Source organism: Oryzias latipes, chromosome 1, assembly GCF_053564925.1.
Source record: "Oryzias latipes strain Hd-rR chromosome 1, Olatipes_Hd-rR_3.1".
Classification (NCBI taxonomy): domain Eukaryota; kingdom Metazoa; phylum Chordata; class Actinopteri; order Beloniformes; family Adrianichthyidae; genus Oryzias; species Oryzias latipes.
The window spans coordinates 22,345,976-22,364,428 of NC_136237.1; the positions used below are offsets into that span (position 1 = coordinate 22,345,976).

The window sequence follows — 18,453 nt, forward strand, 5'->3', positions numbered from 1 at the left end:
AATTGCGTGGTGTGAGTACAGTAGAAGTGGATCCCTTAAGAACATCACTAATTAGCCGGTGTAATTTTGGTAAATGTACTTGTTTTGAGACTTTGTATTGCATAATTAGCACGACTGAGATACGATTTTTGCAGGAACTAACTGTTGACCGCCAGAGCAGACATTTTAAAACAGTTTGATTTGGTCAGTTACTTGCTGTTGCTGCTGCACAGTCTCTGTAGCCCGGCCTGTCCGCTTTGATTTCATAAACGGAGCGAGTGACCTATATACTTCTCTGAGGGAGGGGAAGTCACCTTGCTAGGTTGACCAGCAGGCAAGCATGTTGGCATGCAGCAATGAGGTTTTTATGTGCTGCAGTGTTCAAAGAGGGCTGACCAGCAGCTCGATATTAGAAGCATACTTTAGGAAGACCTCTTGTTTGCTGCTCGTGTTGTTCTTGGCCGGGAAAACCTTCTGGGGCCTGTTTCTCTTGGCTGCCGTTGTCTTCTTTTTAACACTGCTTGATGATGGAGTGAAAAAGCCAAGTTATGGAGGAGTATCTCTGTGCGTTAACACACAGAAAAATGTGTCTTGACGTGAACTGCATTTGCACACATGCACACACTCAGTCACTCAGCTGGAGCCATGGGGCCCAGTGCCAGAAGTATCAAGTCAGACAAACACCTCACCAGAGACTCTTCTAAGCGTCCTAACAAATTGAATGTGTGTGTAGATGGACAAGAGGGAATTAGATCAGTGGTCCTGATTGTATCTGAGTGTGCTGTTGCTGTACCCCTTTCCAGCTAGTTCCCCCAGAGGAAATGTGTGTGCAGAGGGGAGAGACGGAGAGAGGAGGAGGACAGAGAGCTTGGCAGCTGGTTTGATGAAGGATGTACCGAGAATGTTAAGCAGACAATCACCTTGCATGTTATTGATTGAGATGGAAGAGAGATAATTAGCACAGAAAAGAAGGGGAAGCTGAGGCCACTTTTAATGTTTTGATACAAGCTGTTCCCTCTTTGTACCCATCCAAATGTTGCGATCTTTGCATGTGTTGTGCATGTGAGCATAACACAGTATGATGTATGAAAGTTTGCACTGTATGTAATCTTGTGGAAACTGTACAGCCTTCAAGGATTTTAAGGAAAGGTCCAATCATATTAATCTGACAAACCTTTCTTGCAAATTGATAGAGTTAATATTGTAATTTTTTGGCTTAGTTTTGAAAGTGATGTAGAATGGGACTATTTCTTCCAGTCCTGTGATGTCCGCCCCATTGTCTTTAATAATGTTCTTTGACATGCCATAACTTTTTGACCATTTCGCTATTAACATGAATCAGCTGATTCTAATGCTAAGTTCTCGGCGGGCATGAGATGTGGATTCAAGGAGTTCTTGAACACGTGTTTGGCTTAAGGAGTTCAAACTGGATCGTCACTCCCCAACACTAGTGCATGTCCGTCACCTACAGTTAAAGGAGACTTAATGCAAAATGTCGAAGCATGCAAATCTCGTGAATTTTGCTCCAGGCTTTTACTTTCACTGCTTGATTCCGATATATGACAGACTCGGTGTTATAGAATTCCATCAGGACACAAACTGCAACTATCACTTTGTCCTTTATGATCAATTTTCTAACTGTTGGCCACTCCGTGAACTGAAAGGGATGTCATACATATGACACTACTTAACCCGAGTCCCTAACTGGTCAAAGTTCAACCTGGTTTACCTTACATTGCGCATTACGCGTTTTGTATGCAGGGCCTGAAAACAGACTTAAACACCTCACTGCTGTGAATTGTTGTATATCAGCAAAAGGCTGCTTTTCTCTGCTACAGAATCCGCTGGAATCATTTAGAAATCCCAGTCTGATCATCTCGTCATTTATTGTAAAAGCATTCCCAGTGGTCTTTCAATTCTTAATTATGCTGTTTTTAGCCAAAATCTAAAAACCTTTGTTGTTTTCTTGGACACTGTGTCTACAAAGTAGTTCATTAGAAATTCTTCTCTGAGTTGTGGGCGGGACTGTTGTTGTGGAGCAACCCAGCCCCTACTTCCCTTATCCATCTGTTTACACATTCTACCACCACTCACAGCCGCAATCTAATGATATCGGTGCAACAAAAATCACGAGACATATTGCAGCTAACCAGCTGTGCAGTTTAGTTCCAGATGCTAGCACGGATGAGGAAAACAAAGATTTACATGGATCTAGTCGTCTACAAGTAGATGCATCAGAATGGAGTGGAGCGGGGAGAATCTGGGTTGCCATTGTAGCACCTATGCCACTGCTACAAGCTTTTTCAAATGGCATATTTTGTTTGCTCCTGATTTCACTATGATTTAAATAAATAAATACTCAGAAAGGCAACTTTAAGATTAATTGTCTTTAGCTATGTTCTCCATGATCAGAAAAATGCTACAAGAACATTTAAAAGAACCAAAAAGATGATTTTTCCTTGGTGTGGGTCTTTAATTGCATAAAAGGAGGAAGAGTCACAACAGTCTTAAGAATGTCAACACTGTAGTTAAAGCTTTGATGTTAAAGGGTAAATTAGGGCTGCACGATATGAGGAAAACCTTTGATATGCGATATTAGTGATCAATATTGCGATGACGATATAACTTGCGATACATGAACAAATAGCAAAACATCATTTCTATTTCACTGCAACAATTTAATTTAAATAAGAGTCAACATACCTTTAATTAATTGAATGAAACTAGTCTACATGGGCAACATAAAAGGGCTTCATTCGATTGGTCAAATGCATAAATGGATTTATTTGATTAGCTAAATACGTCAAGCTGCCATAAGATTGTTTTAGTACATATAAAGTAACCATTTGTTGTGATTTTCGCCTTCTTTTACAATATGCATATTGCACAGCTTGATATCGCGATAACGATAAATTTGTGATTTATCGTTAAGGCCTAAGGTAAATGAATTTCTGACATTTGGTCTGACACATTTGTGTTTTCTTTATTTAGAAAATGGCTAATTATAGTGAAACTGTTGGAAAAACTCTACCTGCTTCATAATACATTAACCGAAGGTAGACCTTTGAGACTAATCCCCACGATCCACAGGTCTCATTTGCAGGAACTTTTTAACAAATTCTTCCACCTAGCTGTGCATTGCTTGTGATACTGTGTTCATCCAGAGCTTTAATGGCTGTATAATTATAGAAATCGGTCAGTGTGATGAAAAGTAAATAGTCCATTGTAAACATAGATCTGGAGCAGCAGATTGCTGTCCAACTAAACCTTTTTTTCAGTACTGATTCAGGGCATTGGAAACGAATGGTTTTTGGCATTTAAGTCTGCAATTTTACTCTTAGACCTGGGGTGGGGATATTCTAGATCTCAAGGGCCTGTGAGTCTGCATGATTTCCAGAAATTTGTGCCCTACTCATATCTGATTACCTGGATCAGGTGTGTCCTGCCAATTAGAACATTTAGATTTTGATTTTATTGATTTATTTCAAGCATTGTAGTCAAAGCAATAAAGAATTTACACATATTTATCAAACTCATTACAGAAATGATGAAATGCATAGATTAAAAAGACAGAAAACAAAACAAAACTGTCACTTATATCATATATGCTTAATTAAATACAGTGATAATTAACTGAGGTATAAGTAGAGTTTGATTTATTGCTTGAAAAGGAGTGGGAAGAAGCAAGCTTATATAATCCCACCCCTACTGAGTTCATTCATTTGATAGTTTAACAGTGTTTTTAAATCCGGTTCTGATCAGATAGATTCTCTTCAAGTAACAAAATCCAGTGCCTAGAAATGATTGATGATCTTCAGAAAACATTCATTCATGATTTCAGTAAACAATAACGATACCGATACGTAATAATAATTGATTATCATTAGAACACATGATAACATCAAACTAGTAATTATTGCTACACATTGCAGATCAAGTAAATAAAATCAATAGCTTATTGATTGTAATTCAAACATTTCAGTAATCATTATTGCACATTACAATGTAACTCTCATTGGTTGTAATTAAAAGAGCTTTGATTATTTCACCACACTCAAGTTCACACATGTATTTGGAATTTTTCAAACACCTGTTGATCCTTAAATCCTCTTATCTTCATATCCTGAAATAAGAGTTTCTTTATACATTTTCTTGAATATTTGAATATTTGAACATTTTTTGAGCTTATTACTTAAACCGTTCCAAAGTTTAGTGCCACACACCGACACACAGAAACCTTTCCTTGTGGTTTTTATCAGTTTGATCTTGAAGTTCCTACATCCCCTCAGTCTGTAGCCTCCTTCATTTTCTAAGAACTGTTTTTGGATATTGAATGGTAACGATTTCCCACTGGCTCTGTATAAAAGTTGCGCAGTGTAAAAATCCACAAGGTCATACAGTTTTAAAAGTCTTGATTGATATGACATTAAAGAGGAAGTTATGTAAGAAACCAATGAGAAATGCAGCCCCCAGTGACCACCCCTTTCATAGACCCTCACATAGTTCCTGTACAGAGGAGGATGGGCAGTTTTGATTGTGCACAGATTTGGTATCCTGCACTCAACTTATTGAATTTAAATGATACGACCCATGAATCTGTCATTACCCTCTCTGGAAGCATGGTCTACTTGTAAATCGGAGGACTTCAAAGTCTTCTTTTGTTTATTGGAAGGTATATTTATGGCCTGCGGTTGGGCACTGCTGCTGTCAGTGGATGGTAAAAATTAAGTTTCAGCGAGGGCTTAATTTGTTACTGCCATTTGAGGTTCTTATTTATTTTGTTGTTAAATAATGTTTGGTTGAAACCCTTGTGTATTTGTTTCCAGCTCATCACTGAGACAACCTTCCTCAACAGCCAAAGTTTGCCTGGTTTGTGGAGACGAGGCTTCGGGGTGCCACTATGGCGTTGTGACATGTGGGAGCTGCAAAGTCTTCTTCAAAAGAGCCGTGGAAGGTAAAATCTCAACCCACAAGATGATGATGCTTTAGGGATTTGTTGTATTTCGATACTTTTATTAACTGCTGAAATAGACAAAAAATAACTTTCTATATTATTTACAGAAAAAAACAAGTAAGCATCTGGGGAGGTTTTATCAAATAAAATCTGATGTTACTACTATACAATTTTTAAATGAAAAAGAGTGCATACTTTTAAGAACAACAATTTTTTGTGTTAATTCATACTGCCAATTCTTTGGCAAAGATGGTAAAAGATAACATGCAGGCATCTGTTTGCTGGGAAGATGTTGCACAAAGCACTGAAGCTATTTGTATTTGTCAGCTTCAAGCAAATGTTGAACATGTATACCGCACATCCTTCCTTATACATATGAAGCAGTCCACACACTGTAACAAATTCTATTCTTTCTATTTTTTAGCAAGATTCTGGTCAGTTAAAACACTCCTTTATTTAAGAAAAAGCTTTACATAAAAGTAGGGTTAGGAAATCCAGAAAAACCAATTTTTTAAGAATTTATTTGTAATTTATGATGGAAAATAAGTATTTGGTCAACTACAAACAAGCACGATTTCTGGCTCTCACATACCTGTAACTTCTTTTGTAAAAGGATCCTCTGTCCTTCACTGGTTATCTTTTATTAAAGGCACCTGTTTAAACTTTTCTATATAAAGGACACCTGCCCACAACTCAAAACAATCACACTCCAATCTCCATTATGGCCGAGAGCAAAGAGCTATCTAAGGACACCAGAAACCAAATTGTTGACTGAATGTGCAATAGGTAAGCAGCTTGGTGTGAAGAAATCAACTGTGGGAGCAATTATTAGGAAATGGAAGACATACAAGACCACTGATAATCTCCCTCCATCTGGGGCTCCCAGCATGATCTCACCCTGTGGAGTCAAAGGCTACGTTTACACCGCATGCTAAAACGACCCAATTCCTTTTTTTTGGTCCCAATGGGACCTGTATCTGATCTTTTCATGACAGTCTGGACGACACAGATCCGATCTTTTCAAATGCGACCCAGGCCACCTGGGTATGTGGTCCTGTATCCGATACGTATCCGATCTTTTCAAATGCGACCGCCGTCTGACCGGCCAGGCCACATGAATTTGACCCATACGTCATCGAGACGCTACAAACATCATAATTCTGCGTTGAAGTAGGCGGGAACTAGAACATAAACATCAACCATGGCGGACGATGCTTCTGAGACCAGTCAATGGAAGGGAAGCGAGGTCCCCGATTTGATTCATATTTGGGGTGACAGCTCTATTCAGGCCAAACTCGAGGGCTCTTATCGCAACTGGGCGGTTTTTGAAAACATTTCCAGCGAAATGGCAGAGCGTGGTGTTGAACCTTCCCCGCGATTACTTTTTTTTTTTCTCCCTTTCCGACTTTGGTCAGAAGCGCGGGGGACCCAAGGCGGATCCTCCTCCGGGGTTCACTTCGGACCCTTAGATTCTCCAGAACGGATTAATAAAGAGTCAATAGCATTTATTCTGGGGGAAGCCTTCTTTTATTACCGTTCTCCTTCCTCCCTAACACACAACATGAATGTGCGCCCACACTGCCCCCCTCATTCTCTACCTCGCTGCTGCACACGCTCTCTCCTCTCTCTTACACACATGCGCACGGCCCCAACACTTACACATCCCCATTCGACAACAGTGGGTACAGACGATCCTGGCTCCAATGCCTTCTTAAAATGAGAAGATTGTTATTGTGCTGGCTCTTTTGTGAAAATAAATGTAATAATACAAAAAGAGCTCCGCTGTTGACAACACTGTTGTTGACATCCATTGTTTTTTTTTTTTGTTTTTTTTAACTTGTCCTGTCCAACAGCTAGGCAGGCAGATGAGAGCTGAGGGCCTCTTGTGTTGGACATATTTTACTTTAACAAGAGGGGTTATTAATCTTCAGACAAACCAAAGGCATGACTGAATAAACCCCTTTTGTAATTGAGGCCAAACTTTATTAATTTCAACCATGTTTGAAAACCTTTGGTGTTGGACCGGACGGAAAAGGAAAGAAGGGAAGAAGAGAGAGGGATATTAGAGAGGGGGGGTGATAGTGAAGGGGGGGGGGGTAAGACCATGAAGCAGCATAGAGCAGACAGGTTTACTGGTTGTTTATCATTACGGTACGGTTCAAATGTAGTACAAAAAGGGCGGGGCCTGTCCACACACACTCAAATGTTATCAACACACCTGCTAGCTGCAAAAAATGTCCACATGTCAACATGTACACAAAACAGATAGTGTTGACATCCATTGTTAACGTTAGCTACTTCCGCAAACGAGTGACGTCGTTCCCCTTTGAGTACTCTTCTGCGCGGGTCACTTCTGGGTCATTTCACGGTCACACAGGAGATCACAAAAATTCGCATTTAATTGGAAATGTGAACAGCCTAGCAAAAACATCGGATTTTTTCAAAAAATCGGAATTGAGCATTAGGCCCTGCAGTGTGAATGTAGCCAAAATGGTCACAAGAACGGTGAGCAAAAATCCAATAACCACACGAGGAGACCTAGTGAATGACCTGCAGAGAGCTGGGAGCAAAGGAACAAAGTCTGCCATCAGTAACACACTATGCCACCAGGGACTCAAGTCCTGCAGTGCCAGACGTGTCCCCCTGCTGAAGCCAGTACATGTGCAGGCCCGTCTAAAGTTTGCTAGAGAGCATTTGGAGGATCCAGAACAAGATTGAGAGAATGTTTTATGATCAGAAGAAACCGAAATAGAATGTTTTTGTAAGAACTCTACTCGTCTTGTTTGGAGGAAAAAAGAATGCTGAGTTGCACCCAAAGAGCACCATACCAACTACAGTCCCTGACAAAAGTCTTGTCGCTTATTCATTTTGTAGAAACAAAAGCGTATAACCTCACTTTAAATGAATCCATTGGTTTTAGAAATGTTGCATATGAAAGCTAAAACCCTCCCAGACTATGTTCAATATACTAAAATAAAATTGCTTCACTGAAGAAAGATTGATCATTTAATGAACACAGAAAGGTCACATTTTGGCAAGACAAAAGTTTTGTCGCCTTGTCATATGATGCACCCAATCCTAGATTACAGCCTCACCTGTGATCAATTACTGATCAATCAATTAGTGGGTGTGTATAAAAAGAACTCCAGCACACCAGGCCTTCACATCAACTGCAACTTGACCTCTGACAACATGCCTAAGATTCACCCTGAGACCAAAGCGTTGATTATCAAGAGGCTGAAGACCAGATCCACTGCTGAGGTGGCTGACACCTTCAATGTGTCTCAGCGTCAAGTACAAAGAATAAGAAGATGGGACTGAAGATGTTTTTGACAAGCCCAGGTCCGGCAGACCCCGCAAGACAACTGCTCGGGAGGACCGTTTGTTGGTTCGAAAATCCAAGGCCAGCCCCTTTTCCACTGCAGCAGAGCTCCACCAGGCCTGTTCACCTCAAGTCCCTGTGTCAACCAGAACAGTTTGTAGAATTCTGTCTCAAAATGGCCTCCATGGTCGAATCAGTGCCCAGAAACCAGCACTAAACAAAAGACAATTGAAAAAACATGCTGCATTTGCCAAGGCCCGCAGCCTACTGAAAGGATGGACGCTGGAAAAGTGGCAGTAGGTGGATTTCTCAGATGAGTCTTCAGTTGAATTACATCACAGCCGCCGCAAATATTGCAGGAGACCAACTGGAGCCCGCATGGACCCAAGATTCACCCAGAAAACAGTTAAGTTTGGTGGCGGAAAAATCATGGTCTGGGGTTACATCCAGTATGGGGGTGTGCGAAACATTTGCAGGGTGGAAGGCAATATCAATAGCCTAAAATATCAAGAAGTATTACCTACCTCTTACATTCCCAACCATAAAAGGGGTCAAATTCTGCAGTAGGATGGTGCTCCATCGCATATTTCCATCTCTACATCAAAGTTCCTCTAGGCGAAGAAGATCAAGGTGCTCCAGGACTGGCCTGCCCAGTCACCAGACATGAACATCATTGAGCATGTCTGGGGTAGAATGAAAGAGGAAGCATGGAAGACGAAACCAAAGAATCTTGATGAACTCTGGGAGGCATGTAAGACTGCTTTCTTTGCTATTCCTGATGACTTCATCGATAAATTGTATGAATCATTGTCAAACCGCATGGATACTGTCCTTCAAGCTCATGGAAGTCATACAAGATATTAAATATGGATCTAACAGTAGCACTACTTAATTCACTGATGTTATGCAACATATTTTTGTTTTTGAAGTAAATTATTTGTTAAATTTTCACATTACTCTATGTAGGCGACAAAACTTTGGGAGGGTTTTAGCTTTCATATGAGACATTTCTAAAAACAATGGATTTATTAAAAGTGAGGTTATACGCTTTTGTTTCTACGAAATGGATAAGCGACAAGACTTTTGTCAGGGACTGTATAAAGCATGGGGGTGGAAACATCGTGCTTTGGGCTGTTTTTCAGCAAAGGGACCAGGACGACTGATCCGTTACAGGAAAGAATGAATGGGGCTATGTATCGTCGTATTTTGAGTGAAAACTTTGTTCCAACAGCAAGGGCATTGAAGATGAAATACACTGCCTGGGAAACGAAGGAGTGGTTCTGTAAGAAGCATTTCAAGGTCCTGGAGTGGCCTAGCCAGTCACCAGATCTCAGCCCCATAGAAAATCTTTGAAGGGAGTTGAAAGTCTGTGTTTGCCCTGCAAAAATATCAATACTCTATTCCTCTGTATGGAGGAATAGGCCAAAATACCAGCAACAGTTTGTGAAGTCTCAGAAAACGACTGACTGCTGTCATTGCCAACAAAGGGTATATAACAACATATTGAGTTGAAATTTTGTTATTAACCAAATATTTATTTTCCACCATAATTTACAAATTAATTCTGTAAATTGATTTTCTGGATATTTTTGTTATCCTATAATATTATATATTGCATTTTGTCTCTCATAGTTTAGGTATACCTATGATGAAATACAGGCCTCTCTCATCTTTTTAAGTGGGAGAACTTGCACATTTGGTGGCTGACCAGAAACTTTTTTCCCCACTGTAAATGTCCTTTGGATATGATTCTATTGTCCTTCACAATCAAAACTCACCTCTAGCATCCAGATAAGAAAAGTCAATGTGCTACTCATAAGCAGCACATCAGGCAAACTTAATCTGTCACCAGTTGCATTTTGACCTTAAATCATGTTTAATGTATATATATAACATCTAAACAATCAGTTAGCTAAAAACCTAGAACCCTGAAAGGTACCCCTGAAATGAAAAATTGAATTTGCTTTAAGACCAATATCTAAAAATGTATACCACTTCGTGATGGATTGATATTTTTTTTTCACTCCTTGTTTCTTTTATAGCTATATTCATTGTTTGAAAATTTTAAACAGAAACAAATACATTTCGGTTTATTTCAGGTAAACAAAGCAACATATTTAGTTGGAATTGGAATTCCTAAGCTTTTGCAAAAGTAATATAAAAATAAATAAAATAAATTCTTTAAGATTGAGCTTTAACTTCATTTGTGTCTGTTAGTAAAATGGTCAAATTATGATGGAAAAATAAATTGATTTGTGTCCATAGTGTCAGTAACGACTTGTCTGTTGACATGCACTCCACAGGTTTGCAAAAGAAACATTTTCATTAAAGGACGAGTTTCACTTGCATCATCCTTGCGCACATTTTCAGAAAACTCCAAAATATTGACAAAATATTCTCCATATAATTATTTTCCCCCGAAATACGCAAAATAGGCAAAATTGTGTGTTCCACTTTGGTAGAGTGAGAAATCTGAGACAAATGTCAGTAAAGGAAAGGAAAAATCCAAAGGTACGTCTCCAGGAGCAGCACTTTATGTTATATTTAGCTTGGGGAAAATCAGCCACAGTCATAATGTGTTTTTCATGTTGTGCCTGTTGCCTGAGGCTTTTGCCTAACTCATTTAGATCAGTGTTTGAGTGCAAAACACAGTCTTAAAGCCCCATTGCAGGAAAAAGGAAGAGGGGGGAAAGAAATCACCGTTACTGCTGGCTAGCCTTCAGGTCCTCTAGGTTTTCTTATCCAGTTTGGGGAGACTGGACTCTTCTCTGGTCAAATCAGGCTTAAAATTGATGATGTATGCAATTTTTTTGTCACAAATACTAATTCACAAAATATGTGAATGAAGCTATTAAATCTAACTTTTATTTTTTGTCTATATATGTCTATGAAAATCAGCAAATGCTGGGAAAGTGAGTGCTAATGTCTTTGTGATCAGAAGCCCAAACTAACATCAGTGCCTGCTGTCATTCTCAAGAAAATGGCTCATTTGATGGTACTGTTGGGGTTTGACCTGTTAGTATATCTACATACTAGTTGGGATTTTTTTAATGGTACTTTCTCTTAAGTCCACACAGCCTCACAACTGCAACTGTGCAAACCATGAAAGAAAACCCCTGCAGGGCTTTGATGTCATCAGTGTTGCATGTGAACCGTTGCCTTAGATGACCCCATCCCAGCTGCTGCTTAGGTGGAAAGAGAGGAAAGCAAAGCAGGAAAACAGTGCGAGACGGATTTTGCAAAGGGAAGGGACGATAGGGGACGGTGAAACGGATATGGTAAGGGAGGAGAGGAGGAAGGACAAATAAAAAGTCAAACCCAAAGAGAGGCAGAGAGGGAGGAGCCAAAAGGGGGAGGGGGGGCAAGTAACAAGTAGAGGGACGGAAAGCGATGTCAGACCTGGGCACCAGAGAGGTGTAAATTGGGACGCGAGGAGACGTTATACTCCTCCTCTCCTCTGTAATCCCTCTACTTCTCCTCCTCTTTTCTCTCAAAGTTGCAGAACTTCGACTTGGCAATGCAGATATAAAAGGAGACTGCAGAGAGAGTGGGCATCTGTACAAGGGGAATTATCCAGCCCATGCTTAATTTCTTTTGGCAAGGCCTGCCCCAGGGGACACAACTTTTCATTTGGCTGTAGCTCATTAGAAGACTAACCGGCTCATAGCTCTTTTACTATGGAGCTGTTTAGCATTTTATAGTCATCAACAAATCAGATTAAACGCTCAGATTTATTTTGAATTTTTTTGTGACGTCAGACAATTTACATCCAAATAGGGATTTTGTTTTTGTTTTTATTTATTTATTTTACTGGACCTGAGCGCAGTTATTTGAAATCCACTTTGTTTTAATTTTTCCTTTTTTTTCTTTTTTTATTTAGACCATCTGCTTGGAATAACTAATTGCCAGCTGGGCCTTTTAGTGTCCAAATGTGTTCTTCTACAGTCCTACTCAAAAGGACAAATATTCACTCCCCTTAACTTTACTCCACCACCAGAAGGCACTCCCATCTGAGCACTTTATTTCCTGAAATTCTTCAAATTAATAAAAAAAAACAACTCTAACTATGAAGGCTAACAGTTGGTAGATGAGGAAGGTTTTGTTCTAAATACTTTATTTTAATTCTTTAAGTCTGTTTGATCTGTGTCACGCTTTACCTTGTGGTGACCTCATCTTTGCGGGAAACATTTTTTTAAACTTAAGGAACTTTAACTTATCTTTACTATTTTTGTTATCTCTATGAATACTTTTGAGGTTTGAAAATAAAAAAGGTTGTGACTCACACTTTCACAACTTTTGATCACCAGAAGGTATGACCTTTTCTTGTTATTCTCAGGGTGGGGTCCACATGAGAATTCAAACACTTGTGTTTGCAAAGAGGCCTAGTTCACATTGAAATGTAGGTTGTAATAGAAGCTCAATCTGATTGTTTTTCAGCTTAACTGGTATTGTTACGTCTTTTCACTGTTTCACGTTACAAGTCTTCTAATGTTTTCATAGATCTGCGTTCTTTTTGTCCCACTAAGAAGTCATTGCTGTTTTCACGCTTATGATAAATGCCTGAATTTGTCTTACTTTAGATACCAAAATCTGCCAAAGTTGGAAAAAGCTAAAAGAATCATCTTCTTTTTGTCTTTTAAGCTCTAAATTGTACTTTTCATGTAAAGTTCTTATTAGCTGTCACACACCTGTGTGTGAAATCTGATAGATAGAGAGCTGCATTCAAAAGGCCATTTTCATTCAGCTGGTGCACAATTAAGGTGCATCCGAAGTCCATCGTTGTTTTGTCTTAGCTTCCCAGTTGTTAAATCATGCAGATCCCCCCAAGGGGAGTAAGAATTCCTCCTTTGTGCCCTTTCTCACGGCGTTAAACTGTTGTGGAATCAAAAGAAGAAGAACCGGTTTGACTCCTTATGGTATAAAACATTTGTAAGACAGAAAAAAGATATCTCGTTTCACAGCAATAATCACTGCTTCCAAGTGGTGCTTCAATATGGATGCGCATGGAAAGTAGCGCATAATCTGGTTTATGATAACTGATCATTTTGAAACAATCCTAAATTTGCATTACTTCTAAATAGTAAAAGCAGGTCAGCAGCAGCAAAGTGTTCAGGTGGGCAGATCTTTGTGTGGAACACAGGAACCCCAGCCTGATACCCGGTCCAGACTAACCGATGACTGTGTGCAGAATTATATTGATATTGTGGTGACCACTCTGATGCCTCTGATCAAAAACCACAGTGGTCACATCAGTGAAAATATCAATTTCTTATGAATTAAAACAATCCTTTAATTAGGACTGTTGTGGTGCAGAGGTAAAGCGGTCAACCTCTATTGGGAAGATTGCAGACTTGGTTCCCGCTTAACCCCATAGATTGGTGCCAGTGTTAGGCAGTGGAGCAGCTATCAATGGAACTGTGATTGTAAAGCACTTTGGGGCTTCAAGGAAGGTAGAAAAGTGTTATATAAGTACTGTTACCATTTAATTATTGAGCTTTTAAGCTATGTTGAAAGCTCAATGTTAAATAGAAGGTTATTTTCAGTTTGAAATGTGTTTTTCCATTGTAAAAAAAACCTATCCTGAAGTTGTACACACACAGCATGTGACAGAAATGAATCAGAGAGCCTGGTCAATAACTGTCACAATATTTAAACGTGCAGCATTTTACTGCAGGGATAAACTGATGTTATGCCATTCTGTCTAAACTGTTTGTACAGCACCTGTTCTGCTACCTGTTCTTTGATTCAGCTCAGTGACCACTATTGGAATGAAATACCACAGTGTCGCTAAAGACGCCTGATAGGTGGAACTGAACGACTGCATGAAAGGTTCCATGTACAGGGCTTGTCAATCTTGGTCCCCAAGAGCCACAACCCTGCCTGTTTTCCAGCTCTCTGTACTGCTTGATGCTGACTACCTGCAGTGCCTTGCTAAAGTATTTGGCCCCCTACAACTTTTCAACCTTTTGCCACATTTCAAGCTGCAAACATAAAGATATAAAACTGTAATTTTTTGTGAAGAATCAACAACAAGTGGGACACAATCATGAAATGGAATTTATTGGATATTTCAAACTTGTTTAACAAATAAAAACTGAAATATTGGGTGTGCAAAATTATTCAGCCCTTTTACTTTCAGTGCAGCAAACTTTCTCCAGATGTTCAGTGAGGATCTCTGCAAATTGTTTGCAAAAACTAAATAACATTTTTTTGTCCCTCTGCCTGTTTTGACCTTCAAAATATTCAGGTTTAACTTAACAGTTAAGTTTGTATTCCAATTTTTAATGTTCTTCACTTATATGCAAATAAGAAAGAATGGCTCCAACACACAGAAAGCCTATATTATTGTAGTTGAGTGCAAATGTGATGAATGCATTAGCCCACTAATCAAAGTTTTTTGGAGCTCATTTTTTCTTGCTTCTTGATTCTGCATTCAGAAGTGTACTTTGGCAACATGATGCTATTCTAAAAAGGGGGCTTCTTTCTTGAAATAAAAAAAGGTGAATTAGAAATGCTAGGTGCTTCAGTAAATCTGTGTTTCAAATTGTTGAATGTCTTTTTGTGTCTTTTTTTTAAATTATAAAGCTATTTACATGAGTCTCTCTTCTGCATTGACTCTACTAAAGACACATTTGTTGATACAAGACAGCTGCACAAAATAATTGACTCCATGTGGAGCACAGTTAAGAAGTTTAGTGCCTGTTTATTTTTCACATGTCATCAGTGGCTTGGCGTATCTCCTCTTATTAAAATGCCATTGCAGAAATTAGCTTTTTCTTTGCTGTTGTCTTTTTGAGCTCATAAGTTCATATTAAAAATGAATAATCTTTCTTTTGGCCTTGATTTGGTCTACAGTGAGACTGAGCCGTGGTTTCTATGACCAAGCTGCCACCCTTTTCATTGTTGTGAAAGAGGTTGTCTGAGGACACATCTCGTATGGTTTCCAGATTTACTGGGAGTCTTGGGTTGCATCCAATCAAATGTCTTTCAACTAAGTCTCTGAGTATCTTTCCGGTGTCTGAGTGCTACAGGTTGTGTGTCCAAAAGGCTATTGGGATAGTTGATGCTAATAAGCCATTTAGCAGAGTTAGTTAGATCCCAGCTTCGTTAAATGACAAGCAATATAAAAATTCTGTCACACAAACCGCACAAAAAAGAAACTACTGTGCCTAAAATTGGAAAAAAAACTTCAAAACTATTAATGCATTGTAGAATCAAAGCTTTATGGTATTTGGGAAACAGATTAATTTTCTTTTTTCAAAGATGCATTCTGGAATTCAAGAAATCTATGCATTTGAAACTCTCTTGATATTTAAAATGAAACAAGATCAAGAACTTCAAAACCACCATCCAGGATCAAACACCAAAGATCCTGGAGTGGATCAGGGAAGCAGATTCCATCGCCTAACAGCTGAGTGAATGTTTTGAGGAGCAGAAACACACTGAGGAGAAGAATTAAACCAAAAGAAAATCTTTGTCATATAACACAGAGCAGCCATGGAGCAGTTGGAAAAAGGGGTTTGAGTGATGCGAAGGAAGCTGAGAGCATGGCAGTACAAGCAGAGGCTTTGAGCAACCACACCAGACAAGACTCCATGTGCTGCAAAGATCTCAATGACTTTGTGTGGCACATAAAGTTGGTACCAAAGATATAGATATTTAAGATACTGTGTACTTCTAACTAATCTACAGAAGTCTAACGGGAGATCGATTAATTTGTGTTTAGACAATTGAAGTTAGTTTATTCAGAGATTAACCCTGTTGTTCCTAAACTTTTTGATACATTGGGGAAAACTGGAACAAATTTGCTCATGAAACAGGCCCCTTGATATTTACTGGGTGAAATGGCCTGGCACCAACTACTTTCATTTTTAAACTGGCTTGAGAAAAAAACCCAACAATTTTTATGATTGTTCCTTTGTGCAAACCTCCCAGGCACCGGTTTAATACTCAGAGGTGTACACAGGGATGTGTTTGTGACAGAAATGGCACTGCAAAGGAAAATAAAATAACTTAAAGCTAGAACTTTAAAAAAATTAATGATTGAAAAAAGGAAGTAACAGGTTGTGAAAAGAAATAGTCGTGGATGGAACCAAACAAGGCAAATGGTGTGGGTATTTTTAAAAGAACTTACAGTATGAAATTATTTCACACTCAGGCAGCACAAAACTAAGTGATATGTTTGTGTTAAGTTGAAGAGTTGAAGCTTGCAGTGTTGAAAAAGAACAGTTGAAAGTGTATATAAATATACATATATACTGTATATATATTTATTTTTTATTTACACACTCACACTTTCCAATATGCTAAAGAAATGTTTGTATTCTCTTTCGCAACATTACACAAGATTGTGTTTGAAAAACAGACAAAGAAATCCCCATAGATGTGAAGCTGAAGGGGTTTGTTTTAAAAAAAAATAATTAGATGAAAAATGTTGCAACGCATTTGATCTGACAACACAATGTGCTTTTATTAACTTTAAATGTTTAATGCAGTACACGTCTTCCTTCAGACCTTCAGTTCCTCTGATCCAGCCAACATACAGTATAATGTCCATCGTGATCTCTTTGTTCTCTGACATTGATGTGGCTGTACCTTTTGTATCTGAACCATATGATGATATTTTGAAGACACTTTTTCGAGGTTTTTAAATTTAAAGTCATTAATCCAATATGGGTAAAGAGATCATAAATGCTTTAATAAACAACATAACTTCATATAATGATATAATGTTTTGGCTTTTTTAAATTCTTGATCCAGACCACACTGTAACCCTTGTGCAATCCTAGGCACTTTAGCATTGGGAGTTGGGTCATTTAGACCCACAAGACGGTGTGCTGAACCTTTTTTCTTCAATGATTTGTGATCTTTACTGGTGTCCATGGATTACATGAAATCTTTCCACCTTTGGATACCTTTGTCATGGTAGGGGGAACATGTCAATGTAAGGGTGGGGTCATGGGATAGCACAAGGGTTAAGACAAATGTTTGTATGTCCAAGGAGAAAAGAGTTGAGGCTCTTGTGCAAAGCAGTGGCATCAAAGTGACATCAATTCTTGGGAGCATCCTCTCGTTTTATACAATCTTACGTCAGCAGTGCCAGCTTGCAGCTACAGTAAGAACATTGCACCCACTGCCAAATGCCATTCAGAGTCACAGCAGAGTTATTGTTGTGGCCAGCTACTGAATTTGTGAGGCTATTTTCAGATCACGGCCAACTTTGTTAAGCAGTTTACACACGTTAAAAGCATCAAGATGGATTTTTTTGTAAAGTGGTGGTCACTGCAATTGTTGAAAGAGTGTAACTTTTTGTGTTTCTTTATCCCTGATCTCACAATGAACCAAATTTAGGTGCAACATCTTTCGAGAATCACAGTTTAAATACGTGTTTTAGGAAAAAAGCATGCAACTAAATTCAAATAATTAAGCTTGAAACATAAAGTGGCATTAATGTGGAGCCTGCCTCTGAGTTGATAAGCAAATGTAAATATTCAGAGGTAAACATGCTGTGTGGGAGCATAGAAACAGTGCATAAATAAACAAATTCTCTCCCTCTTAGATACACGCTCTGCCACATAAATATCCACCATCACAGCAAAGTAAGACTTTGGCTATTTCATGCAATTCATTTCACTCTGTCATTTATTATAAGGAATCGTGAATATGAGCAGAACAGCTGACAGGAAAGCTTAGGAGTTTGTGGAATTGCCATTTGGCATGGCCTATCCAAGTGTGTGTGTGTGTGTGTGTGTGTGTGCAAGGGGGGGGTGGGACGGGGATGGCTGCATTGTGTTTCCTGTGTCGCAGTTTACTGCTTTTTAGAGCAAGAAAAATGGGCTTATGTAACGGTCATGTGATTTAGCCAGAAATAGTGGTGGGGCTACAGCTGCCGCCTCTCCTCCTGCAGCTCAGTTTCTTGGCTTTTGGCAGCAGCCAGGCAGACACACTGCACAGTGCACACTACTCCTGCTAGCTCAGAAAACGACTTCTGCTCAGTCCTACAGGCGAACACAAAGTCTGCACTGTGGATGCAACAATGACAATGCAATGGTGGAAAATCAACCCGCAAATAAACTTAAACATGCAATAAAGTGCCAAAAACATTATCAGTTAATAAGGTAATCTAAACTGATTTAAAAAAAAAACATTCCCATGTTTGTTAAGTTAAATACTATATTGGTATTGTAGGTTTTAAACA

The 18,453-nt window shown here is 39.0% G+C and overlaps 1 protein-coding gene across 3 annotated transcripts in view; it reads left to right on the top strand.

The window, feature by feature from the left end:
- nr3c2 (nuclear receptor subfamily 3, group C, member 2) overlaps nt 1-18,453 on the top strand; it is an 84,247-nt gene that overhangs the window by 43,878 nt on the left and 21,916 nt on the right. For all 3 annotated transcript variants that reach the window (XM_023964762.2, XM_078952535.1, NM_001163129.1), the window contains 1 exon segment: nt 4,806-4,933. In XM_023964762.2, coding sequence (XP_023820530.1) covers nt 4,806-4,933 — 128 coding nt within the window.